Below are 24,288 nucleotides of genomic sequence, written 5' to 3'. Positions count from 1 at the left end.
CGGGGGGTGGAGGGTATTTGAGAAGGGGAGTATGTATGGGAAAGTGGTGAAGAATGGTCCGTCCGTGATGGAAAAGCACGGGGGTTGTTGGGTTGAACAGGCACATGTCAGACTTAACCCGGATAGGCCAGGAGTGTGGCTGTCTGCGGCTGGTACGGTGGCCCGCGCGAGCAACTTGGTACGGACAACATCCGCCTTACCAGACCGGTAGTCTTCCAGTTGATGTTCTTCCGAGCTGTAACGACTCTGGTTCTCAACTGAGTGTCTTCTTCGTCGCGTGCATTCGATTGCATTTCTTTTCATTGAGGCTCACTTCATTTCTCGTCTTGCCTCTTTCCCCTCTCTTCTCTCCGGTTCTTTGTCCTTTCATCATCTCCATTCACCATCGGAACAACCCGATCACCATGGTGGTGGACAGCGAGTTGGCGCCCAAGTTCGCCCCCTTCTTCTCCTTTGTAGGTGAAATGACTTGCGGCGCGATCATCCTTGATACCCTGGGATTTTGCTGACTTCTTGTCTGTAGGCAGGGATAGCTGCAGCTGTGAGTACTCCGTGAACGTGCCTCGACACCTGACTGTACGCTAACGGCCTTTCGAAAGATGATCTTCGGATGTATGTCCACACTTGAGCATTGAATACTAGCGATTATACGGCGAGATTGGGATACTTACACATTTCAAGCAATGGGGGCAGCATATGGAACCGCTAAGTCCGGCATTGGTATCTCGGGAGTGGGAACTTTTAGGTCGGATCTCATCATGAAGGCATGAATGACATTTGCTCCCTAAATATCTAGCGATATGGTTGTTCTGTCTTGCTGACCGAAATAGTCGTTGGTTCCGGTCGTTATGTCTGGTATTATCGCGGTGTACGGCCTTGTCATTGCAGTCCTCATCGCACAGGACATGCAACCACCTCCGCTACAAAGGATGAGCTTATATACGTACGTGCAATTTTGCGAATTGCGTCTCAGTCTGGAAGTAGTATGCTAACGGCACACAAAGTGGGTTCATGCACCTTGCATCAGGACTGTCGGTTGGCCTCGCAGGCATGGCTGCCGGATACACTATTGGAATTGTTGGAGATGCGGTAAGCAGTCTTTTCACGGCTATGCGTACGTCTATATACGTCTAACAACTGTCCAAGGGTGTGCGTGCGTACCTGCAGCAATCTCGGGTCTACGTCGGAATGATTCTCATCCTAATTTTCGGCGAAGTTCTTGGTCTCTATGGGTATGTGACTATTGTCATACATGAATATGAATCTGATGCTAACTGTGATAGACTTATCGTGGGCCTGATCCTGAACTCGAAGAGCCACCCTTAAACTGAGTTAAGCATTACATTTTGATATTCCGATATGTTGGCGACTGCACTTGACTGCTTTACCAGCCTCCTTGAACCGCTTTTATACCAAGGGCCCATCCCTTAGGACCATGGGTTTTTTTTTTTTTTTAGACAACCGCGAAGGCAGCAGCGGTCTGCTCCTCCTTTTGTGGCCACGCTTTGAATGTCCCCGCGGGTATTCCGGTTAGAACATCATCACCTTTTAGCCTTCGGGAGACTTTCTGTACTAGTATATGCCTGCACGCTTTGGATAACAATGACTATATTGAATATTTTACCTTTTTTAAGTGAATGCAGTTCCTCTGTTTGCTTCTTTCACATAATCAGAGCAAATATGAAAACAAAAGACCGGAACTCGGGACGTGGGTAACAGGGGATGCGACCGACTTACTTCATGGGGGGTTTGACCTCGCGCCCATGCCGCGGGTTTTGCCCCGCCAGTCGGTAGGTAACGTCAGAGTCTCCCGTAGCGCCGCCGACGGAGAAGAACGACCTCACCACAGCTCCTTTCATCCCGCAATCGCCTTAATCTTCGCTATCCCCCACCGCGCCACTTCCGTACCTTCAATACATACCCAATGGAATATTACGATTACATCGCATTCTAGTCTTGGTTTTAGGGAGCATCTCAGTTCCCCAATTGTCATTTAAAGTGCTCCGCTCCTCCCCCCTCCCCCCATTGGGGTATTCGGATTCCTGCGGTTTCCCCGAGACATGATCCTTCCCCATCCCCATGGCTACAGGAACGGTCGACCCTTCGGCCCCTAAGGACGTACAAGGGACCTCGACCCCTCCCGGAGACAGCGATACGGGGTCAAGTAATGTTCACGAGAAAGAAAAACAGATGGTGGCTGCTATTCGCCCGCCGCACCAACGACATCGGAGTCCTTTCGTCATCACCGAGCGGCCGGAGGAAAAACAACTAGGCGTGTCTACCCGCACCTTGACAGTTGATGACTTTGCACTTCTGAAAACCCTCGGGACTGGTAAGACTCATTGCTGGATCTGGGTGGGCATGGTCAGTGACTAACAGTAAGACTGTTGTTAACACAAGGCACTTTCGCTCGGGTATGGCTAGTGAGGTTGAAGGACGAGATACGACAGAGAGATAAAGTGTATGCACTCAAAATACTACGAAAGGCGGATGGTGAGACTACCTGGACGTGCACGTCTGCACTCTGCGGGCTAACTTGGTGGGCTAGTGATCAAATTGAAGCAGGTTGAACATGTGCGCAATGAGCGCAAGACTCTCTCGGCGGTTGCCGGCCACCCTTTCATAACGACGCTGATAGCCTCCTTTTCCGACGACCAAAGTCTATACATGTTGGTACGGGCCCCCAGGCGCTTTCATTTTTGCCCCCTCAGTTTTGACACCGCCTCGTTGCCGATCCGCCAACGTGTGCCTTGAGGAGCAATAGTGACGATCTAACGTATATTTAGTTGGACTATTGCCCTGGCGGTGAGATATTTAGCTACCTACGCGCGCGCGCCGGTTCAACGAAAACACCGCTAAGTTCTATGCGGCCGAGATAACTCTTACTATCGAATTCCTTCACGATGTAGAGGGGATTGTTTATCGCGACCTGAAACCTGAAAATATACTTCTGGATGCCGAGGGCCACATCAGGCTTGTCGACTTCGGCTTTGCAAAGAAAGTCGAGAATCGGGAGACTTATACCCTTTGCGGCACGCCAGAGTACCTGGCCCCTGAGGTAATTCATAACAGTGGCCATGGCCTTGCAGTTGACTGGTGGGCCCTGGGTATTCTCATTTACGAGTTTCTCGTGGGGCAACCGCCTTTCTGGGACCAGAATCCCATGCGTATATACGAACAGATCGTCGAAGGCCGCATACGCTTTCCTCAAAATATGTCACCAGCGGCCCAGAATATCATATCCTTACTTTGCAAGACCAATCCGACGGAGCGCCTAGGGTATATATCTGGAGGGTCTGCCAGGGTCAAGTCACATCCATTCTTTGGAGACATACAATGGGATGATTTGTTTTACCGCCGTATCAAAGGGCCCATCATCCCGAGGGTCGACCACCCTGCAGACACCGGTAACTTCGAAGAGTACCCCGATCCGGACGTGAGAAGTCAGAATGTTTATACCGATGATCTGAGGAAAAAGTACGAGGCTTTGTTTAGCGACTTCTAAACACGGTACCCGAACAGACTCAAATATCTAACTGAACAAACACCCTTCTATGAACGTACTGCCGTCACGCGATCAGGTTGATTCCATCCAACCGGACCACCCCATCGGAGACGACTGAAGCATCCGGATTGGCAACGGAGACTCAAAGACCCTTGTTCAAAAACCAAGGCCATTGCCTACACACGAACGATGTTCAGTTCGGTCCGCAATACCCCCGCCTCATTTTTGGTAATCAACTATCTTCGCAAGGGAGGCCGCCGGTACGTTCGTGGTCGCCCGTAGCCTCTCAACGACATGCTTGGAAGTTCCTGCAGTTCAGCCAGTGCCTCTTGTTTTCCCGCTGTCCATTGCAAGCGTACCCCTGTCGACTACCTTATGTGGCCTTCCCGGAGCTGCTACTAATACGTTGTAGCGGTGATCATCAGTGACCCAAATGGTCCTCGACAGTTCTGTCATGAAGATATGATTATTACTACCACTACTTCTACTACTACTATTATTATCTTTTTTTCGCTATTAAACTCTCTTTGGTGCTCGTGGACTTGTTTGTTATTCACATATACATATGATGTACTATCTTTGAATCATCAGCTTCACCGTTCCCACAATAGCTGGACATTATACTATTTGATTACCTGTGGTTTCCCTCGACCCCGTCCAGGATGCTTTGCATTGGCAGCACGCTCAGCTAGTATACGGTGTCAATCGGTGTCTACATGAAGAGACGATGACATAGACTTCATCGAGGACTTCTGCGGTTTGCGTCCGCCATTCTGTCTATGAAAAGGACATATAGTACATTTGGATGAGATCGATTATATTTTATACTTAATACAGTTCTTCTATACGCTCAAACCTGCCTGACCATTCCGAATCAATTACATACAATTTCCCGAGCCGCACAAACGCTCGTTTCACAGATGGACAGCATTAAATTTCGTTAAAATCTATATATATCTATACAAAAAATTCTAGATCACGTATCAAGAACGAAGAAACAGATAGCGGGATTAGATGGGTTAGTCAATCGGTTCGCAAGTATTAGCTAGAGGACGGGGGTGCTTTTGGTGGGCGGGATTCCCGACTGATAAGAGGGTATCTGGATTACTTCCATGATGGAAGCAGAGTACTCGGGCTCTGGATTCCTGAGGGTGAAATGTGTCGGTCAGCTGCATCGGAGTGGCAGCTGTTGATCACAAGACGTGACTCGTTTATAACGTCATTCATACTGTCGTTCACGTGATGGTAGTGGGATCGTCCATTAACATCGAGTCGAGCGGACTTTTCGTGAGTAGAGTAGAGGTGAAAGAGCCGACATGTGAGCTTGCTCTCGCTGTCGATAGCTCATCAGAGCTAAGATGATAAGTCTTGAATCTCCGGAGTAAGTTGGGTGAGTGGTAGGAGCCAGCTTCTTATAATGATGGGTCTGTTTTCCATGTTCCTGGTCACGATCGTTAGTATTGGTACCAGAACCAGGGATGAGAGCGGAGTTACCTTCAAAGTCGTGCCTGACGAAGGCCATTTCATCATCGTAATCGCCTGCACCCATTTGCATAACGCCGGGGCTGAAGCTCGTAATGGGTAGAACCACCACGTCGCCGACCTTTCTCCAGTCTTTTTGGTTTGTGAAATCCTCGTAGGTGATGTTGTGGTTCGAATCGGGTTCGATGTTGAAGTAATCTGGGTCGTTGAAATATCGGAAGATGGCGTCTGTCCATGCGCCCGGTCCGGTGAACTCCACGATGGTCTTATCCATCTTGCCGACCTTGAGGATCCCGGCCTTCTTCATGCGCAATGTTTCTTCCGTGATGTAGGCCACGATGTCGCGGAGGATCGGATGGCCCGGTTTGGATTGAATGGTCCATTGACAGAATTGGATTCTCCGTGAATACCAGTCATGCCAATCTGGACGGTCGGGATCCGCCTCGATACCGACCACGAACCCGATCGTGGACAGGTCGTAGGTCGCGGGCAGCCAATCGGCAGCCGGCTTCAAAGCGCTGGTGTCGATGTCGCTATAGATTCCGCCGCGGGCCAGCAGGATCAAGTACCTGAAGAAGTCGGCTTTCAGAACGGGCAACGGCAAGGACTCATAGGCTTCAAACACATCCGGAAGCGAGCTATATAGGTATTTGATGAGGTAACCCTGGGTGTCGTCCGGAACCACCTGATGGACGAAGCCGGGGTGGAGCTCAGTCCAGCTTGCCTCCGCGCCGCGCAGCTCTTGGCCGAACCACACTGAGTCGGGGGTATATTTCCATGTCTGCCAGATGTATGCGGGGAATTTCTTATCAAGATCGTAAGGGAAATGGTAGCGTAACCGTTCGCGCAAGGGTGCGCTCGGGGAGGGTTTGAGGGGCTGTTGTATAGCGTCTTTCTTCTGCCCTGGCGAGTGCTCCTCCGTTACTTCATTGGTGTTGTGGATGCCCTCCTCGGGAATGTATACGGGTGCAGGGGATGGCGAGGGGGAGGAAGTCGAATGGGAGGATCTTAGAAGGACGACGAAGGTGATCAGGCAGAGGGCCGCAATGAGCGACTTTCGGTATGTGAGCATGATGGGTGTTGAAGATGGCTGGTGCGAATTGATCGACAGGGGATTGCAATTCACTTGCACGTAGGCAAACTCCGCCGACGATCAATGAATGCCAGTGGATTCGGTATGGATATGGATCTCAGTTTGCGTCCCACTCAATGGTTATTGAAATCGCGCATATCTGCACTTTGTTGTAATTTAGATAAATAGACAAACGAACACCGAGGTACAAGAATTCAATCAACTGCGAACAATGGTTTTGTCGCAGCGGTTACACTGTTGGCACGATGAGCTTCGGCTGCTGCGGCGAGTTGATTGTTTGTAGGAGACACTATTCCTGCAGTGTGGAAATGATGAAGGACCAGAAAAGAAAGAGAGACCAAGAAAATAAGATATAGACCAGCAAGAGCGGTAGTGACCAGGAGATACCGGGAAAAAAAAGTTAGGGCGGAGGCTACTGGGGTGGAGCTAATGACGACGGCGCTTTGGTGGCGTAAGACTCCGCGTCGACGGTAGATGGCGGATGTGTAGAACTTGTACGGTGTACGGAGTACTGCGCATGTAAGACGGATGCTGACCTCGTCGACGGGGCTGGTGAGTTTCCAGGGGGAAGTGTCACCGGGCGTTATTTAAAATAAATTCACAAGGAAACCGGGCAAAAAAAACAAAAAGAGTTAATGTCACGGAGATTGAATTTGAGGAATTGTGGAGATCGTTTCGTGCAACGCTGGCCATCAACTTCTTTTTCTTCCTTCTTTTCCGCAATGGGAGATGATCAGCTCAGGCCTTTTTGCAGTTCGTCATGACGCGATGGGCTGATGCATCCTTGGAACCGAGAAGCCACGACCTCGAACTAGGCTTCTGTAAATAGTACCGAATCCCTCCTGACTTGCATGAGATCGGATGGCGCTCAGGCGGCCGTTTGCGGTCTCTCCAGAACAATCGCACCGGCGAGGAAACTTCTGCGAACCATCTAGACCTTCGGATACCGTGTTACTTTTTGCTGTTCCTCCTGAAACATAGGGGAACTGTTCCTCCAGAACGGTCTCCGCGCCAGATAGCCGGGGTCGATAACCCACCAGAATCGCGCATGCATGGCTCACGGACATGTAATATATTGGAGACCTGAGGGAAGGATTCCGACGCACGTTATTGGGCGACGGCAGGTAAAGTTGTCAACTGCATCCACGATCCTAGTCAAGCCGCGTCATTAGCATTTGGTCTCATTCCGACAGATCTGCAGGTAAGGCTTGGCCCCACGATGCTTGACGGCCTGGTGATTGGTCCTGTATACATCCGTGGGAAGGACTAATGCGACCTCTGCCCGGGAGCCACGTTCACCTCTGAGCTGTACCGATGCTGGTGATATATTGAAGATGGTTCCCGTACTGACCAACGGGTGCTCTCAATAGTCACCACACCACATCCCAGATAAGAGGATCCAGGGGTTTGAGGTTGGATCGTCCTGTTTCATTCCGACTCCGAGACGGCAACCTGTCTTCACCCATCCTCACTTGGGTCGGGAGGGCATCCAGAAGCGCCAAGCTTCCTTCCCAAGGAAGTATACGTGGAAAGTAGCATCGAACAGATCTTTCCTTGGGATGATCTTCCATATATACCCTGCGATTCGGATCTCCGGCGGAGGGATACAAGGATTCGCGCTGTACGGGAGATATAAGGGGTATCATGTACGAAGATCATGCTTGGATGTACCTTATAGGGCTTGGCTACGCTTCAATCCAATCAATCAATTCAATTCAATTCAATTCTGGAGCGACTTCGCTTCCTTACACTTCGTAGACAATCTGCTCATGAAGGATGAAATGTCAGGTAAATTCCTCTCCTACACGTGCTTCAGTTGCGGGAGTCCCACCTTTTGCCCAATGCGGGCGGCAAGCGGTGGAGTGTTCAATGTTGCAACTGTTTCAACCTCCATCTCGACGCCCCCCCGTGCCAATGTCACTGTCCCTGAGGTAATTCCAGACCACAACTGGTACACCAATCCCATCTTGTTTAATTATAGCCGTACCGTTCTCCCGCCAAGGTCGACTACCACCTCAGTGAACCAAGAAAGTGGGAAAAGACTGTCGCTGTGCAATGGATGCTATCTCGCCGGGGGAGCACTGCATTTATGGAAAGCAAAGAAGGGAAGATATAAGCCTTCTACAAAATTGACACCAATATTTCTAGCAGACCAGTGAGTACCAAGAGGCGTAGTTGTTCGTTTCTCCAAGGATGGTGATCAACTTCAGTTCACATTCTCAAAAACGAGCAACACAACCTCTTGTCGCGCTCTTCGTTTCTACTCGCGCAGTCTATGCCCGCTTCCTGGTTCTTTCAGTTGCTTCAGCTGACTGTGACTGGATGATATCTTGAAAGTATTTACCTCCCTAACCACTTCTTGAAGCTGCAGTGATCAGTTGTCGACATCTCGATATAGTAAGCCGCCAGCCAATGACAACACGAGTAGATGACGCCATGAGCTTTCCCGCGGCCTCGCAGCTGTCGGCGCCTCAGGCATCACAAATGCCTGCGTAATCGGCGATCAAATATAATGAAGAACACCGACTTCTCGACCGCAAATTCCCCGTTGGACAGCTCCTGCTGTAATAATATCTCATTCGCATCTTGCAGTTTGCTCAACAATGGGATCTATACACGGTGTGGCGCGCTCAGCGCGGAGTCTCTCGGCTTTGCTCAGACAGGATACCATCTCGACTCGGAATCGATTAGCAGCAGTATGCTCGTCCACACAATACCCAGCGACCCGTAGGCCGTTACACAACGGTCGTCCACGGAATTCCCAGTCCGCCGCCGCAAGTGCCAGTTCCTCCAACCCAGCTCTATCATTTCCTTGTCTTGACGCCCAGGATGCGAAGTCCGCCCTCCTCTCCGCACGGTCTCTCGAGTCGGGTCCCGAGCCGTCATACACAACCGGCAATCATGAACAGTTCCGTTGCAAAGATCCATTGCTGCTTGACTGGGGTGGTGTCCTGCCAGAATTTGATATCGCATACGAAACATGGGGCCAATTGAATGCTGACAAGAGCAACGCCATCCTACTACACACCGGTCTGTCGGCCTCGAGTCACGCCCATAGCACCGACGCCAATTCCAAGCCCGGATGGTGGGAGAAATTTATCGGCCCCGGCAAGCCATTAGACACAAACAAGCACTTCGTCATCTGTACAAATGTCATCGGAGGCTGCTACGGCAGCACCGGGCCGTCGTCCATCGACCCATCCGATGGAAAGAGATACGCCACCCGATTCCCCATCTTGACGATAGACGACATGGTCCGCGCACAATTCCGTCTCTTGGACTCGCTGGGCATCCAGAAGTTGTACGCCTCCGTCGGCTCCAGCATGGGCGGCATGCAGAGTCTCGCCGCCGGAGTGCTCTTCCCCGAGCGGGTCGACAAGATCGTCAGCATCAGCGGCTGCGCCCGAAGCCACCCATATAGCATCGCCATGCGACACACACAGCGTCAGGTCCTCATGATGGACCCGAAGTGGGCCCGCGGGTTCTACTACGACTCCATCCCGCCCCATTCAGGCATGAAGCTCGCGCGAGAAATCGCGACAGTCACCTACCGAAGCGGGCCGGAATGGGAGAAGCGGTTTGGCCGCAAGCGCGCAGACCCCAGCAAGCAGCCTGCGCTGTGTCCCGATTTCCTCATCGAGACGTACCTCGACCACGCGGGCGAGAAGTTCTGTTTGGAGTACGACCCCAACAGTCTGCTCTATGTCTCGAAGGCCATGGACTTGTTTGATCTGGGACAGGCACACCAAACGGAGACGAAGAAAAGACGGGCCGAGTACGAAGCGAATATCGCGGAGGGAGGCAAGACTGTCGACGCCAGTAACATCGCCTGCAGCCTCACGCTCCCCGAGAAGCCGTACGAAGAACAACCGTCGGTGACCGCGTCTACGCCCGCGATGGACCAGGCCGTTGCTGGAGGTGCGGATGCGCCGCCACAAGATCTCGTCGCTGGGCTGGCGCCTCTGAAGAACCATCCCGTTCTGGTCATGGGTGTCGCCAGCGATATTCTCTTCCCGGCTTGGCAGCAGCGTGAAATCGCAGAGACGCTTCGGGCTGGTGGAAATGAGAAGGTCCAGCACATCGAACTGGGCGAGGACGTGTCGATGTTCGGACACGATACGTTCCTGCTTGACTTGAAGAACATTGGTGGTGCAGTAGAGAAGTTCTTGCGCTGATATCAATAGTCTCTATTCTAGCGATAATGAGTTCATCACTTGTCTATATTGGTGATTGTATAAATGTAAAATTTAATGGATGAAATTCTAGACCTGGATGATAATGATATGCTGTTATGATGACAATGTAATCGCCTTTTCTACGTGAATGATTATCAATTACTGTTCTTGTATGCCCAAGTTCGATCCATGCCTCCTGAGCCTATCCTCTTAGGCAATGATAGTGATGGTTGATTTGGATTTTTCGTAATCTATGGGGGTAGTACCGCCGATCCCATCCAAATGTAAAGCCAAAATCCCAATCCAATATACGATATCAACAAGAAATGCTCAAGGGTATCTCAGAAATATACAAACCAACAACAACGCCAAAAGAAAAACCAAGAAAACCTACATAAAGAGCGTCATTCCTTGCCCAACAAAACCTGTCTCCGTTCCCTATACCAACGCTCCAGACACGCCCGCCTCTGCGCCTGCGTCATGCTCTCCACGACAAGAGCAAACTCCGTAGCGTTAGGAAACCCGAACCGCTTGGCCATGCTACAGAACTGTCTCTTCATCACATCGTGAGGAGGATGATACTTGAAGCGGATGGGGCGACCATCTTTCAGAAGATGAGGGGTAGGCGCTGCATTTGATCCGTCTTGAGAATCTCCAAAGACCTGGACATCGTTACTGGAGCCCTCGCTGGCTAGTTCTGCGCGTCTGCTGAGACGTTCTTCGATCTTCGAGGAGCCGATGACCTCGTTGTTGAGGTGGGTATATTCCACACCGGCACCGGCGAGGATGGCCTGGATAGGATCGTGGCGCTTGGGGATGGGGGATTGTTGGGTGCCTTTGACGTCGTCGGACTCGCCGCGGATCATGGCGGCGAGTTGGCTCATGACCTCGTCATCAGTGGCTTTGGAGTCTTCGTGGGGTTGGGATTCGTCCACATCAATGTCCATGACCTGGACGCCGGCTCGGCTTTCGGCGACGTTGGTTTTGTTGACGATTTCGCGGAGGACGATGTTGTTGTTCTGGTACTCAAAGAGATTGCTTAGTCCGAAGATTTCACCTTTCTGGTCTTTCTTTTCTTGGACACCCTTGAAATAGCGCCGTTCGGAACTTGCGTTGTAGCCAATATTTGCTTGTTGCTGCTTGTAAATCTGACGCGCGTAGACGATCTCTTCGATGGTGCCAGCGGAGATTAGTCGGAATACCTCTACATCGCGGACCTGGCCGATTCGGTATGCTCTGTCCTGCGCTTGGAGGTCGTATGATGGGTTCCAATTGGGGTCGACGACGACCACTTTGTTTGCGGATGTGATGTTTAAACCCACACCACCGGCACGGGTGGAGATCAAGAAGACGAATTGCCGGGGGTCGGAGTTGAACTCGTCAACGGCTGTTGCACGCTCGTCATAACTCATCGAACCGTCCAGGTAACTGACATTGTAACTTGTGTGGTGAAACAGCATTTGCAACATCCTCAGCAGTCGGACGCTGTGAGAGAAGACTAATACCTTGTCTCCGTTGGAATGCCACCACTTGAGGAGTCGACGGAGAACCTTCCATTTACCGCAGAACTCAGGGTTGGCGTAGTTGACGATGGAGTCTCTTGTTCGATAGAGCTGTTCCCACTTATCAGGAGAAGCAATTTCTAGCCAGTCCCTATCCTTGTCCTGCTTTTCCTTGGAATCCACTCCTTGCGGTATCAGAATCGCAAGATGATTGCTGAGTTTTTGTATAACATTCATTGCGGGAAACACGTAGCTTTGCCATCGGAGTCCTGATCGTAGATACTGCTGACAGCACCAGCCGGCCTTCTTTCTTGAACCGCAAGAACACATCTCAGAAGATTCCTTGATGTACCGGATGATGTCACTGTCCAACAGGTTCTCGTAGGCGTCTGCCTGCGTTTCTGTTAACGGGCAAAATACAACTCGGTCGATCTTCTTAGGAAGCTGATCCGCTATCAGACTTTTCATTCGTCGGAGAAAGAACTGAGGAAGGAGATTCTCGACCAACTTCTTGGCAGTCCTCCGAGCTTTACTCAGTTGGTATAGTGTAGCATCATGCGACTGCCCTATCTTCAAAGGGTCGGAGATAGTCTTTTTCCAGGTCGTAACTGGGCCCAATTTCCCGGGGTTCGTCCAGTTTAGTAGCGTCCAGAGTTCTTCGTATTTGTTTTGGATGGCTGTACCAGTTAGTCCAATTCGGCAGAGTGCGTTGACTGAGTTCATGGCCTTGGTAGTCTCGGAAGTTCGCTCCTTGATGATGTGGCATTCGTCCGCTACCACGCAATCCCAGTCCACCATGTTCACAGCATCCTTATTTTGAAGGTAGGTACCGTAAGTGGTGATGAGAATCTCAACTCGTCCGGACCTCGCTGCTTGAAGAGCAAGCTCCTTGTTATCCCCATGGTAGGTATCGACATGCCACCAGCCCCAGCGTGTGAGTTCCGACATCCAGTTCTTGATCAAGGTACCTGGGCATACTATCAATGTTCGTGGGTACCATTGGTCTTTCCCACTTCGCCTCATCTTCCTCATCCTCTTGGCGTCTCTCTCATCGCCAGTCTTGCCATACGCCGCGGTAAGGAATGCAATCACTTGCACTGTTTTCCCCAGGCCCATATCGTCACCAAGGATGCCACCTTTCTGATAGACAAAGAGTTCGTGTAAGAAAGCGGCTCCATCCACCTGGTACTGTCTTAGCCACTGCGCGATGGGAGCAGGGACTAACCCTAGAGAGTAAGGGAGCGTGATGTCTTTGTACGCATTGCACGGTTTTATATTCGTAAAGGCCGGTTTCTCTTGTAGAAATTCCAAGCGCTCATCATCGGAGAACTCAATATCTTCGTAGCCCGGGGGTAACTTCAGCCCTGACTCCTTGAGGTGTTCGGCCCTACGGTCAAACTGCTGTCGTCGCTTCTGCAAGTAGTCCGGGAGCGTATACTCCATCAACTCATCTTCGGAAGGCAGTTCATCTCCATACTCTCTCCAGGGCCGCCTTGGCGTGGGTCTTCCACCCTGTCTTGGACGCCTTCCTACAAACGACTCGGGGGTGGCCATTTTGGGCGTTTTGGTCTTGCGAGCACTCATGGAGGTACGCTTTCGCTTGAGGGACTTTCGGTTTTTGAATGCCTGATAGGCAGCCTCGCCATCGTTGAAAGTCGTATCATCGCTGTCGGTTTGTGCTTCCGAGTCTACTATGGTAATAGGGTTGTTGAGAGGCGAAGACTGTTCTTCGACTGGGGGTTCAGATCTAGGTGTAGGGCGGGGCGTCACTTCTGAATTGGCTGTTGTACCTGGAAATTGGAGGATATCAGCTTCACCTTAGCTTTAGCATCGTAGTAGATGCGGAGAAACGTACGACTGAGGGCAGGCTTGGATGGCCTCGCCGGCCTTGAGACGTCCAGATCGTCATCATCGGAGCTGGCAGTTGTCGCGTCTGAATTTTCCAACTCCCAGCCAGATCCCATGTTCTTCTCGGCAAGCTCAGTCCGCTGGTCCACTCGGTGTTGTAGAAGGTGAATGTCAGACGCGTGCGGGCGGCAACGAAGGCGGAGGATCTATATTACCCGATCGGGAAAGGAGCTCAATTCTTTCAAATTGATTTTGTCGCCGATTTAGTCCAATTCCCCGCCGCCGTTATCGTCTCGTTTACTTCAAAATCCACCATTGTGCATTCTACCCCGGACAAAACGAGGACGTTTCTTTTGAGCTTCTCGGGTATAAATTTTCTAATCCAATTCCTTAACCATCTTGTGACTACACGGCCGCTTTTTCGCCCGCGCTCCGAAGAACAAGTTGCTAAGATTAGTACCGATTTCCAGACATATACGGTTGTTAGAAAGTCTTGAACCGACGAAGAATTAGACAGTTCACCCCTCAATATGCCTCTCGATACATCGACCACGTACCCTCTTACCAAACTGCGCCTCGATGGCCGCCGCTGGAACGAGCTTCGTCTTCTCCAAGCGCAGATCTCCACCAACCCGGCCAGTTCTGGGTCGTCTTATCTGGCCATGGGAAATACAACTATTATGTGCTCCGTTCACGGTCCTGCGGAAGGGCGCCGTGGAGATGCAACCGGTGGTGCAGCAGGTTCTTCGGGAGCAGTGGTAGAAGTCGATGTGAACGTCGCGGGATTCGCGGGAGTTGATCGCAAGAGGAGAGCGGGAGGAAGCGACAAGTATGCCGACCAACGCGATTGATACTCTTACTCATAAAGTCTGCTAACCTGTCTTTACCAGGCAATCTTCGCGCATCGCAACTACTCTACGGGCTGCTTTCCAGTCTCATCTTCACACCTACCTTTATCCGCACAGTACTATCAGCATCCATGTTTCAGTACTATCCGCCGATGGCTCTCTGCTTGCCGCTGCTATCAACGCCTGCACCCTAGCCCTTGTAGATGCAGGTATCCCCATGCCAGGCTTACTCTGTGGCTGCACAGCCGGGATGAGTGGAAGTGCCTCTACCCCTCGTGATCCTCGCAACGACGAACTGGACCCGCTTCTGGATCTGTCTTTGCCGGAGGAGCAAGAGCTCCCGTTTCTCACAGTGGGCACTACAACCTCTGCGCCGGTGGGTGAGAATGCGATGGACGACGACGAGGAAGACATGAAAGTGTCCATGTTGAACATGGACTCGAAAGTACATTGCACGTATGTCGAGACGATGCTTGCCGTTGGGATTGATGGCTGTAATCAGATTCGAGAGATCTTGGAGGGAGTCATCAAAGGGTCCAACCAGTTACGGTAGCCATGTGTAGGTGATCGTGATGTCTTCCATGTGAATCTTTCTGTGTCTATCCAAAAGCATGATGTCTATTTATACCCAAATGGTGCACTTTCGCGGTGTTGGGGCGTGTTTGGTTGGTTTTTCCACATAGGATTTCTCTTCGTTGGCTCAATTTTCTTGTTTACCAAAACAAACCACAAACCTAGAAAATCCTTCTGTCGACCTTTTAATCTGGATAAGACGCGATGAGTAAGAAGAAGGCGGATGGCCAGCCGCTAAATCGCTTAGCAGCACAAAATCTGCTCAATTCCACGCGCAACATGGCCTTCTGATTGGCCACCGCCAGCAGTATACCATGCGATGTTGACCCATACTCAACTCACTCACTGCAGCGTTGGCCCATTTTCTTGGCTGCCCAAGACCTCAATGAGGCCATTCGAGCACGAAAGGCGTCCTGTAACATGGCGGATCCCAATTGAAAGAAAATCCTTCCCTATGACTCCAGTGTTGATACCCTTCCAAAATGGCGCTGCCATGCCGTCTGATAAAGGATCCATTTCCTTTCTCTTCCCTGCTCTCTTTAGTTCTCTCTTCGTATTTCCAATCCTCAAGTCAAGTCCAGTTTGCTTGTTCAGCGCTGCCGTGCCTGGCTGCTAAACACTGCCCGCGAAGTGACTGATTTCTTCAGTCCCGGAATCTTTTCCTTCTCAAATCCTACGCCCTGGAATAGTATAAACCAACATGGTAGCCCACGGAGACATGATGATGGACATGGCCATGGCCACAGCAACATCCACAGGAGCCATGAGCTCGAGCACCGCGTCACACTCAATGGACATGGGAGGCATGCACGGTGACATGCACGGTGGCGGGTCAAACAGCTGCAAGATCTCAGTACGTAAACCTGCACTCAACCCCATCAAGAGGAAGAACTAACAAAGAAACCCAGATGTTATGGAACTGGACCGTCAAAGACGCCTGTAAGGACTCCTCCACGAAGAAGAAAAAGAAGCCCTAACCACCCAACAAAACCATCCAACCCAAAGAAAAAAAAAGCCACACCCACTAACCCAAACCAAACAGGCTTCCTCTCCAAACAATGGCACATCACCTCCAATGGCATGTTCGCCGGCTCCTGCATAGGCGTCATTCTCCTAGTGATCTGTCTCGAGTTCCTCCGTCGCGTCGGCCGCGAATACGATGCCTTCATTCTCCGTCGCGCCCGTCTCAGAGCCCAGTATCTCACGGTCCAATCTCAGTCATCAACCCCAGCCGCAGCCTCAGACGCAGAAGATGTCGCCACGGCCACAAAAGCCTCCTCATCCGCTCAGCCTTCCGCGGTAAAGGCGCCCAATTGTCCGGCCGCGGAGGTCCCCGTCCGACCGACCCTCATCGAACAGCTGGTGCGCGCCCTCATGCACATGCTGCAGTTTGCTGTGGCGTATTTCATCATGCTGCTGGCGATGTACTTCAACGGGTACATTATCATTTGCATCTTTATTGGAGCGTTCCTGGGATCGTTTTTGTTTACTTGGGAACCGTTGCAGCTGGGGAAGGAGTATGTTGTCCTTTTCTTTTTTCCTTCTTTCGTTGTGTCCTTTACTACCCCCGTTTCACATTCTCCTCTTTATATGACTTGGTGGAATGTACGCTGATGATATTCACAGGAATGATGCCCTCGCCGTGACGAAATGCTGTGGATGATCTAGTTGTGGTGCGAAGAAAAGCTGACTGTTGAATGTCGTTCTGCCTTCTGATACCCATTTACCTACAAACAAACAAACATATTCAATGTATATCGATGCCAATAACGGACTTATCTTTTTTGACATGTCTATTAAGTATGTCTTGGTGTCAATGGCACGATTGGGTCTACGGCTCTTCATAAGACCCCTGCTTTGCTTTGATGTAGCTTGGGTGAGCTGGATCCATGTAGTAATTACTGAGCCCCAATGTATGTAAATAGAGTGAGTCGTTCTCAGTGCTGTACTTGTCGGAATTGTCTTTCGCTTCCTTTGGATAAGTCTGTAGGAGTACACTAGGCGATATCCAAGTTGGGTTTAATGCTTAAGTCTGGATGTTCATGAGAGCCTGGAAAGAATTCAAGACATCCTGGTTACATAACAACATGTAGAACGGTTGAGTGACTTAGGGCTGCAGTAGACAAGGGATAATAAGGTTACGAGGGACATGTTATGTCATGTTATGTCATGACCCCCCATGGCGAGCGGGGTTCCCTTTCGCTTCTACTCACTTGGGCTCTACGTTCAGGCAACCGGATTTTTTTTTACATACTTGTATACTAGCAATACTCGCCACTGGTTGCTCTGGAAGTTCGAGTGGAGGGGAAAGAATAGGAAATGGAGGTGATGGAGTTTGGTAATATGTCAATAGACACTCTAGATTACACCACGCAAGGAAAACAGGAGGCCACCGTTACCTCGAAGCTCGCTCAACGGAAGGTGCAAAAAAGTCACAGGCCGTTTTCAATCCATCCCGTCAGGTCAGGCGTTCGAGATCAGCATTTTCCCTTCCACAAATTGGCTTTCATATCATCCTCCGCTTAGCGCATTTACAGCTCACCACATTCAACGATCTTGACAGGAGAGCGGACAGAACCAGAGTTGCTGCCAAGAGCCTCAATCTCTTTGACAACCTTCATGGAATCCTCATCGGCAACCTCGCCGAAGACGACGTGCTTGCCATCGAGCCAGGAGGTGACAACGGTAGTGATGAAGAACTGGGAGCCATTGCTATATGGGGTTTAGTGACTACCTTAAAGCTAGTGGGTACGAGTTAGAGATGACTTACGTGTTGGGGCCAGCGTTGGCCATGGAAAGAAGACCGGGCTTGTTGTGCTTGTGGATGAAGTTCTCATCGGGGAACTTCTCACCATAGATGGAACGGCCACCAGTGCCCTGTGTTAACTGTGGTTAGCAGCCATGCCAAACTGGGACAGTCGAGGCCGCAAAAAGAGCGTATACTTACGTTGTGACGGGTGAAGTCACCACCCTGGAGCATGAACTGGGGGATGACACGGTGGAAACCAGAGCCCTTGTAACCCTGACCCTCCGGGGCCTTGCAAAGCTCACGGAAGTTTTTAGCGGTCTTGGGGACATCGCCCTCGAAGAGGTTGAAGTTGATGCGACCAGTCTTGGCTATAGACAGCGATGGTCATTGTCAGTAAGCGGTGAATATTAGAGGGAATGGGAGAGAGGAATTGAGGGTGAAAGAACGCATTCTTCTGAGTTTGAGGTATCCCAAATGCTGACGATGCCAGATGGGAGAGGGGTAATTTCGAGTCTCCCACAAGACATCACAACAGCAGTGAAGGAAGGAGAGCGGAGAGACTTACTGGCGCTGGAGCCCACAGGGGCGTACTGAACATCAAAGAAGGCCTTGGTGTTTCCAGACATAGTTGCGGTTGTTTGGTGAAACTGACGAAGAGAGAGGAAAGAAGATTGATTGCAATTGAAGAGAGGGCGAGAAGCGAAGGACGAGGAGCAAAGTGGGGTTGTTGTTGACCTCAGGCTTCGGGAGAACATTGTTGCTGGAGGGGCACAAGCGGGACAACACGGACAAGGAAATTCTGCGGGGCCCAGAAACCAACCCCTCCGTTAGCCGACACGTGCCAAACATGCAATTGAGTCCGGTGTGGTGGCCTCAGGCCGCCATCTGGTTGGTTGGCCTCTCCCTTAGCCCGGGGGTGGACTTTGGGCTAAGCAATTGGAAAGGAACAACATTGGATGGAAGCAACCAGACCCAATTTATCTCACCGGCACTTTAGGCAATCATGTTTACTTACAGATTAGATATATAAGGCGAATTGCGATAAATTAACCCGGACGAGTTGCAGGCTGATGCGTGGTTGCGTGGAAAGCAATGGAACCAGAGTGGTCAAAGGAAAAATGTCCAGGCAAAGAAAGCTCCAGGAAGCTCTGGATTATATAATCCCCAACCGCAGGCTTCGAGAACTTCCAAGACTCCAATGGAAAAAACTTCGGCCCGGGAGAAACGTCGCAGAGCTAAGCTAGGATAGCTACTCGTCCGTTGAGATCACGTGAATAGATCGACATACCGGAGTACATACCGCTACTCCGTCCAGTACAACCTGTATGTCACTCGAACGTAACACTCTCAGTCCCACACACTTAACGGATATCTTGAAAAGCATGGATCTATTCCCACCCAGTGGGCTGCTACAATGACACATCCCACAAAATAATGAGAGTAGAACAAACTTGCTTGCTATGATATTGCTATAGTCGAAACCCCTCAGACAACACTTATGCTATCTGGAAACAAATGAGTAAAAAGAGAAAACAAGAAGAAAAGGATAAAATAGCGAAAACCAGAAGACGTTGAGGAAGCCAAAGCGCTAATCGAATAATAATAATAATAATAATAATAATAATGGCACAGAACCTTAGTGAGCCAGTGGTACATAATGAACACAGAAGGGTAGAACGAAGGTGAAACTAAAGTAAAATAAAAATAAAGTACAAAATTCCATATAGCATTAAGAGAAAGAGAAAAAAGTCATAAATACCACCCAGTTCAACACTCATTTCACATGGTTGCTCGTGGTCATGCATGATAACTGCAAGAAAGAAACCGCAAAATCAACAGCTGTGACGGCCTGTCAATTCAAGATAATGCACGCAGCTTGATTGGGCTGCTGCGGATGAAGCGAAGAAATAGATAGAAGGATGAAAAGGAAAAGAAGAAGGAACAAGTAGAACAATAAGAGGAAGACGGTTGAACAGGAAGGAAGTGCTACAGCATGGCAAAACCAAGCTAAAAGGGTGCACGACTAGCGGAAGTCATCCTCGGATTCCTCTTGGTCCACCGGATCTAGCCGTTGAACGAGCTCCTTCGTCTCCCTTGCGATCTCAAAGGCTATAGGAGGGAGTTTGTTTGTAGCGTCCCGAACCTGTTCGGCGCTGGTAGCTTCCTCGCCCTCGGTTGCTGTCCCCATCAAACGGGTCCTATGCTGGTCTAGTTTCTCGATGATTGGCCCAGTGCGCTGTCGAAGCGCCGGGTTAGCTTCTGGTTTATGGATGAAATGCTCCGTGGATGAGGAGACATTGGTTACAATGGAGGAGATAGCAGAAATGTGGGTGCGTATAGTAGTCAGGCCATCCTCGGCACGGATACTGGCAACAAGAGCTTGAATTGATTGAACCAGTCCTTCTGTCTGGTCTTCGACGTAAAGCTACAAGCAATATTAGGCATTGCACTGTGAATAAAATAACCGGAGGTGTACTGACCTTGAGTTCCTGGAGCTCGTGATCTCCAGACGGTCCGGGGTAGCTGACCTTTGTCGCTGCCGTCATTCCATTGGCAGCATGAGACTCCGTAGGGTTACGGGAGTGATTAGAAGGAGGACTCATAGCGCTGTAGATAGACCCATTGTTACTGAACCTGCCCTGGCTCGGCGCAACACTAAAGTAGTCGGGGGATTTCATGTGAGCCAGCTGTTCCTCATCGTCCTCATTAAGATCGCCTGCTGGTGAAGGTTGGATCTTGACAAGGCGGATCAGATCGACAACAGCGGTTGATAGATGCGATGCAGCGGCATCCAGAAGAGAGACTGGCGAGAGACCGCATGAGCTAGCAAAGTTCTTAGATGCAGTTATCAGATTATTCGCTGTCGCAGAGACTTTCCGAGTAGCCTTTGTGCGGGAAGCTGACAAGCCATCTTCGCGATCGGAAGCCACTTCGACGTCATGAAGAACATGACGGACGGCGATGACAACTGCTTTGATTTGCTGCATTACTAGATTGTAATCGTCGAATCGTGCAATTCGAAGCAGTTCATCGATGGAAATCTGGAATTTTGTCACATGAACATCCTTAACAAGGCCGTTTTCTTGCAGAAATGCGTTATCTTTCGCGATCGCGTTGACATCTGAATGGAGTTCTATGCCCGTTGAGGAAGCTCGCAGGTGTCGCAGCTGGGTCTTCGCCTTGGCATACCGGCTCTTCCACTGCTTCACCTCCTCTTCTAGTCTGTGAACCTCACTGGACAGCCGCTCTTCGTGTTCCCATCTCGAGTGGCTCTGTTCTGATAAAGCCTTCATTTCCATGAGAAAGCCAGCCGCTTCTCGCCTGACTTCCTCCGTCACTTGCTGTTGTTCCTGAAGTTCGGCCTGCAAGCCTTTGTGCTTGACTTCAAGGTCAGCAAATCGAGCTTGCAGTTCAGCATCACCAGCACCCTCTTGGGATGCGCCATCAACTTGGCTTCGCAGCTCTCTTTCCATAGCATCGTGCTCCGTCCGAACTTTATCCAGCTCCGTCTGCAATGAACTATTAAGATCCTCCACCTTGGAGATCTTGCTTTCCAGATCTAATTTAAGATCCTCCCATTCCTGACGTTCAGACTCACCAACTTGGGCTCTCTCATGCCCTTCCTGGTATTTGGACAGCTCCTCATCTCTGGCCTTTAGTAGACCCTCCAGCTCATCCACCTTTGTCTGATCCCCATGATGCTTAGAAAGCTCCTCATCCTTTGATTTTAATAACTCCTCGAGCTTGTTCACCTTCTCTTGGAGCACTGACACCTGGGACTGTGTGTCCGCCAACAGCTTTCGTTCACCCTCTCCTAGGGTCGTCGTAGTTCCTCTCCTGCTTTGCAGAACCGCATCCAAGGCGAAAGCATCACTTCGTGCATCATAATCATCGTCTACACCCGCCATGTCATCGTCATCCTCCACCATAGTGCTTTTATTGGGCACAATCGTGTTGCTCTGGAACGACTTGGCCATGGGGCCGTGGTCACCATTGATAGATGGCGGCCCGCCTAGAGATCCTTGCCGGGGAGGAAACACGCCACTCATAGGGCTGCCGGGAGGACCTCCTGATGGGTACCCCCTCCGCGGCGGGCCTCGAGATTGCGAGCGAGGTGGAGGGTATGCCCCGGGACCATATCCATTCGGTGGGGGATAACCATTCGATGGGCGTCCACGAAGACTAGGAGCTGGGCTCGCTCTGCGGGATTCTTTCTCCGGGAATTGGGGGAACCGTCGCTCCAACTCAGTGTAGACATCCGTGGCCAGATCTCGAAAGCGGACATGTTGGAGCGACGCTAACTTCTGGCGAGCCTGGTTGCGCTTTTCGTGGAAATCTTGTCGGGGCGGTAAAAAGGGAGGTATATCGGGACGAGGAGGCCGTCCAGGAGAAGGCATGGCCTGTTGCCGTCGAAGTAGCTCGTCGTACACGTCAGTGCTCAATTCATGGAACTGGGTCGCCGATAATCTCAGTAGCTTGTCCCTAGCTTTGCTTGGCCTCCCATTCCGGTCCTCTCGATAAGGTGCGCTAAGAAACCTCCTCAAGACAACATAATGCTTTCCTAAGATCTCTTCCATCTGGCGGTATCGCTTACTACGTTGATCCGACAATGTACCATCACTCGACCGCGCCGCCACAGAGGTCGGTGACGGCGGGTTTCCCGAGTCGCTCATCCGTTCTGACAAGGTACCATTTGGTAACCCAGCGCCATTTGGTCCATTAGCAGCACCTGAGGTCGGAGGTGTGGCTAGGTTACCGCGACTCGACAAAGTTGGCGAGAATGGCCCTTCCGACTTCTGGTATTGATTGATCCCTGACCAGTCACTACCGTCCACTGAGACAGGCGACATAGTCCCTGAATGACCATTCATTGGGGGTCACAATGACGGCAGTCGCGTCGCTCCAAAGCCGCTCGCTCGGGGCAACCCTTCACCTCCTCAGTGTAGTGGTCCTCCAAATATACATTCGAGATCTCGAGGGGTTGCGATCACAAGAGGGCAATAGGCAGGGTCGAAAGGCGAAAAAAAAAAAGGATAATTAAATATGTGGCTGACGGTATCGGGGAGGACTCTACGACTGTCCGGAGAATAACAGCGAATGGTTGGATAATGTGAAAATCAATGGACAATGCAACAAAAAAGTTAAGGACAGTGCGTAGACAGACGGAATTAATGGCAGAATAGCAGACATATAACAGAATCCCAGACGCACACAGCTGGATAGAACAAAAGAATATATCAAATAAAATAGACTTAAAGAAAAGAAAAGAAAAGGACAAGGTTAAAGGCACGAATGCAGCCAAGTCAACAGCCACAGGAGCAAAGTCCAACGTCCCGAAGTCCAAAGGAGTGGAGGACCGATGGGGACTGGGGACGGGCGGAAGAAGGGAGAGAACGAGACAACATTGAAAAGGATATGATCGTAGTAATTTACAGTAAGTACAGACCGAGCATGAGGTTCAGGGATGCGGCACGGTGTGTATGCTATCTTACTGTATTGTGGTGGTAGGCCTTAGGTATGTACTGTACGTATTGATATCCATCGTTGTCGCAGGATGATTACTATGTCCACAAAAGGGAATGCAAAAGAAGGGATGAATCTCGAGTACCTATGTAAATGTACTGCGGCCCCTAGAACTACCTAGTAGATAGGAATTCTTTAACACATATGCGAGGTATGCATACGTATCCCTGCTTCCAAGATAAGCCTTACATAAGACTGTATTATCAACCACATCCGTACGTACAGTACGGTGCAGTACAAGTATGTACATCCATACATCCATACATCAGCTCGGGCGTAGTTTAGTTCCACCACCCGCAGGAACAGATCAATTAGTGCCGCTGTGGCGGTGCTCCTGTACGCATCACTTTTCCCGAATGAATTCACCGCCGTACTCCGTGGAATCAGATGATCTCGAAATAACAAAGAAATTCCCCGATCGCCAATATTACTCGATATAGCCTATCTGATTCCTCCCGAGGTCACTTTAAATCCAGCATGGTTTTCTAGTACTTTGGATACGATTGGGACTCGGACACTGTGCTCGGCAGGTCATTCGTTAAAAAGTTGGAGCCTGAGGCGGGGGTCCAGACCGTGGCTCCAAACTCAGTTCCGCCCGACTAGTAGTAGTATGCCCCATACTAGTCCTCCCTCTACGCCTAAACGATACAATAGGGGTATGTACGGGGTACAATTCGGAGTAGGTATTTACGGGCCCTAGTAGGCATCAAGAAAGATCCCATTATTAACAATTGTATTCCTTGAGGTCAATGTTCTTTCTATTTCAATATACATACATCCGACAAGTATCATTTCTTTAGCCTTTCCAATTAACATGCCTGGTCGGCTTATTCCTCCTTCGCTTTATCTTTTTTTTTTTTTCTCTTTCTTTCTTGTTATTGCATTGAAGTCGTTTTTTCTATCATGTTCATTTCCCCTTCGCGCCGAGAAAGGCGACGAGCATTATCCCATACTCCACTTGTTGGTCGTCACATGGTAAGTAACGTTAAA

At 50.3% G+C, this 24,288-nt stretch overlaps 9 protein-coding genes across 9 annotated transcripts; 5 read left to right on the top strand and 4 right to left on the bottom strand.

Annotated features, from left to right (window-relative positions):
• Nucleotides 1–404: 404 nt before the first annotated feature.
• ANOM_004556 (V-type proton ATPase proteolipid subunit) lies at nt 405–1,326 on the top strand (the record flags this gene model as incomplete). The annotated part of the gene is made up of 8 exons (XM_015549813.1): nt 405–455; nt 524–541; nt 600–612; nt 682–731; nt 831–943; nt 1,005–1,089; nt 1,147–1,232; nt 1,284–1,326. The coding sequence occupies 8 exons, from the start codon at nt 405–407 to the stop codon at nt 1,324–1,326; spliced, it is 459 nt and encodes a 152-aa protein (XP_015408907.1).
• Nucleotides 1,327–1,912: 586 nt separating this feature from the next.
• Nucleotides 1,913–2,754, top strand: ANOM_004555 (serine/threonine-protein kinase PRKX; the record flags this gene model as incomplete). Its single annotated transcript, XM_015549812.1, has 3 exons — nt 1,913–2,332; nt 2,401–2,493; nt 2,549–2,754. Exons 1-3 carry the CDS (start codon nt 2,080–2,082, stop codon nt 2,752–2,754), a joined length of 552 nt encoding a protein of 183 aa, XP_015408891.1. The 5' UTR covers nt 1,913–2,079.
• Nucleotides 2,755–4,766: 2,012 nt separating this feature from the next.
• Nucleotides 4,767–6,059, bottom strand: ANOM_004554 (glycosyltransferase family 32 protein; the record flags this gene model as incomplete). The annotated part of the gene is made up of 1 exon (XM_015549811.1): nt 4,767–6,059. One exon carries the CDS (start codon nt 6,057–6,059, stop codon nt 4,767–4,769), a length of 1,293 nt encoding a protein of 430 aa, XP_015408916.1.
• Nucleotides 6,060–8,683: 2,624 nt separating this feature from the next.
• Nucleotides 8,684–10,255, top strand: ANOM_004553 (homoserine O-acetyltransferase family protein; the record flags this gene model as incomplete). Its single annotated transcript, XM_015549810.1, has 1 exon — nt 8,684–10,255. One exon carries the CDS (start codon nt 8,684–8,686, stop codon nt 10,253–10,255), a length of 1,572 nt encoding a protein of 523 aa, XP_015408914.1.
• Nucleotides 10,256–10,659: 404 nt separating this feature from the next.
• On the bottom strand, nt 10,660–13,721 carry ANOM_004552 (putative DNA excision repair protein (Rad26L); the record flags this gene model as incomplete). Its single annotated transcript, XM_015549809.1, has 2 exons — nt 10,660–13,547; nt 13,613–13,721. 2 exons carry the CDS (start codon nt 13,719–13,721, stop codon nt 10,660–10,662), a joined length of 2,997 nt encoding a protein of 998 aa, XP_015408915.1.
• A 414-nt stretch (nt 13,722–14,135) lies between these two features.
• On the top strand, nt 14,136–15,006 carry ANOM_004551 (exosome non-catalytic core subunit SKI6; the record flags this gene model as incomplete). The annotated part of the gene is made up of 2 exons (XM_015549808.1): nt 14,136–14,434; nt 14,496–15,006. The coding sequence occupies 2 exons, from the start codon at nt 14,136–14,138 to the stop codon at nt 15,004–15,006; spliced, it is 810 nt and encodes a 269-aa protein (XP_015408889.1).
• Nucleotides 15,007–15,726: 720 nt separating this feature from the next.
• On the top strand, nt 15,727–16,689 carry ANOM_004550 (high-affinity Cu transporter CTR3; the record flags this gene model as incomplete). Its single annotated transcript, XM_015549807.1, has 4 exons — nt 15,727–15,879; nt 15,935–15,965; nt 16,069–16,543; nt 16,653–16,689. 4 exons carry the CDS (start codon nt 15,727–15,729, stop codon nt 16,687–16,689), a joined length of 696 nt encoding a protein of 231 aa, XP_015408890.1.
• Nucleotides 16,690–17,557: 868 nt separating this feature from the next.
• On the bottom strand, nt 17,558–18,401 carry cyp4 (peptidyl-prolyl cis-trans isomerase; the record flags this gene model as incomplete). Its single annotated transcript, XM_015549806.1, has 4 exons — nt 17,558–17,738; nt 17,797–17,903; nt 17,974–18,143; nt 18,341–18,401. 4 exons carry the CDS (start codon nt 18,399–18,401, stop codon nt 17,558–17,560), a joined length of 519 nt encoding a protein of 172 aa, XP_015408920.1.
• Nucleotides 18,402–19,731: 1,330 nt separating this feature from the next.
• On the bottom strand, nt 19,732–22,646 carry ANOM_004548 (putative cell polarity protein; the record flags this gene model as incomplete). Its single annotated transcript, XM_015549805.1, has 2 exons — nt 19,732–20,200; nt 20,256–22,646. The coding sequence occupies 2 exons, from the start codon at nt 22,644–22,646 to the stop codon at nt 19,799–19,801; spliced, it is 2,793 nt and encodes a 930-aa protein (XP_015408906.1). The 3' UTR covers nt 19,732–19,798.
• Nucleotides 22,647–24,288: the final 1,642 nt, after the last annotated feature.

The sequence above is a fragment of the Aspergillus nomiae genome (genome assembly GCF_001204775.2).
Source record: "Aspergillus nomiae NRRL 13137 chromosome Unknown contig00064, whole genome shotgun sequence".
Classification (NCBI taxonomy): domain Eukaryota; kingdom Fungi; phylum Ascomycota; class Eurotiomycetes; order Eurotiales; family Aspergillaceae; genus Aspergillus; species Aspergillus nomiae.
The sequence above is the reverse complement of the archived record's forward strand: the minus strand, read 5'-3'. Positions and strand labels throughout refer to the sequence as shown.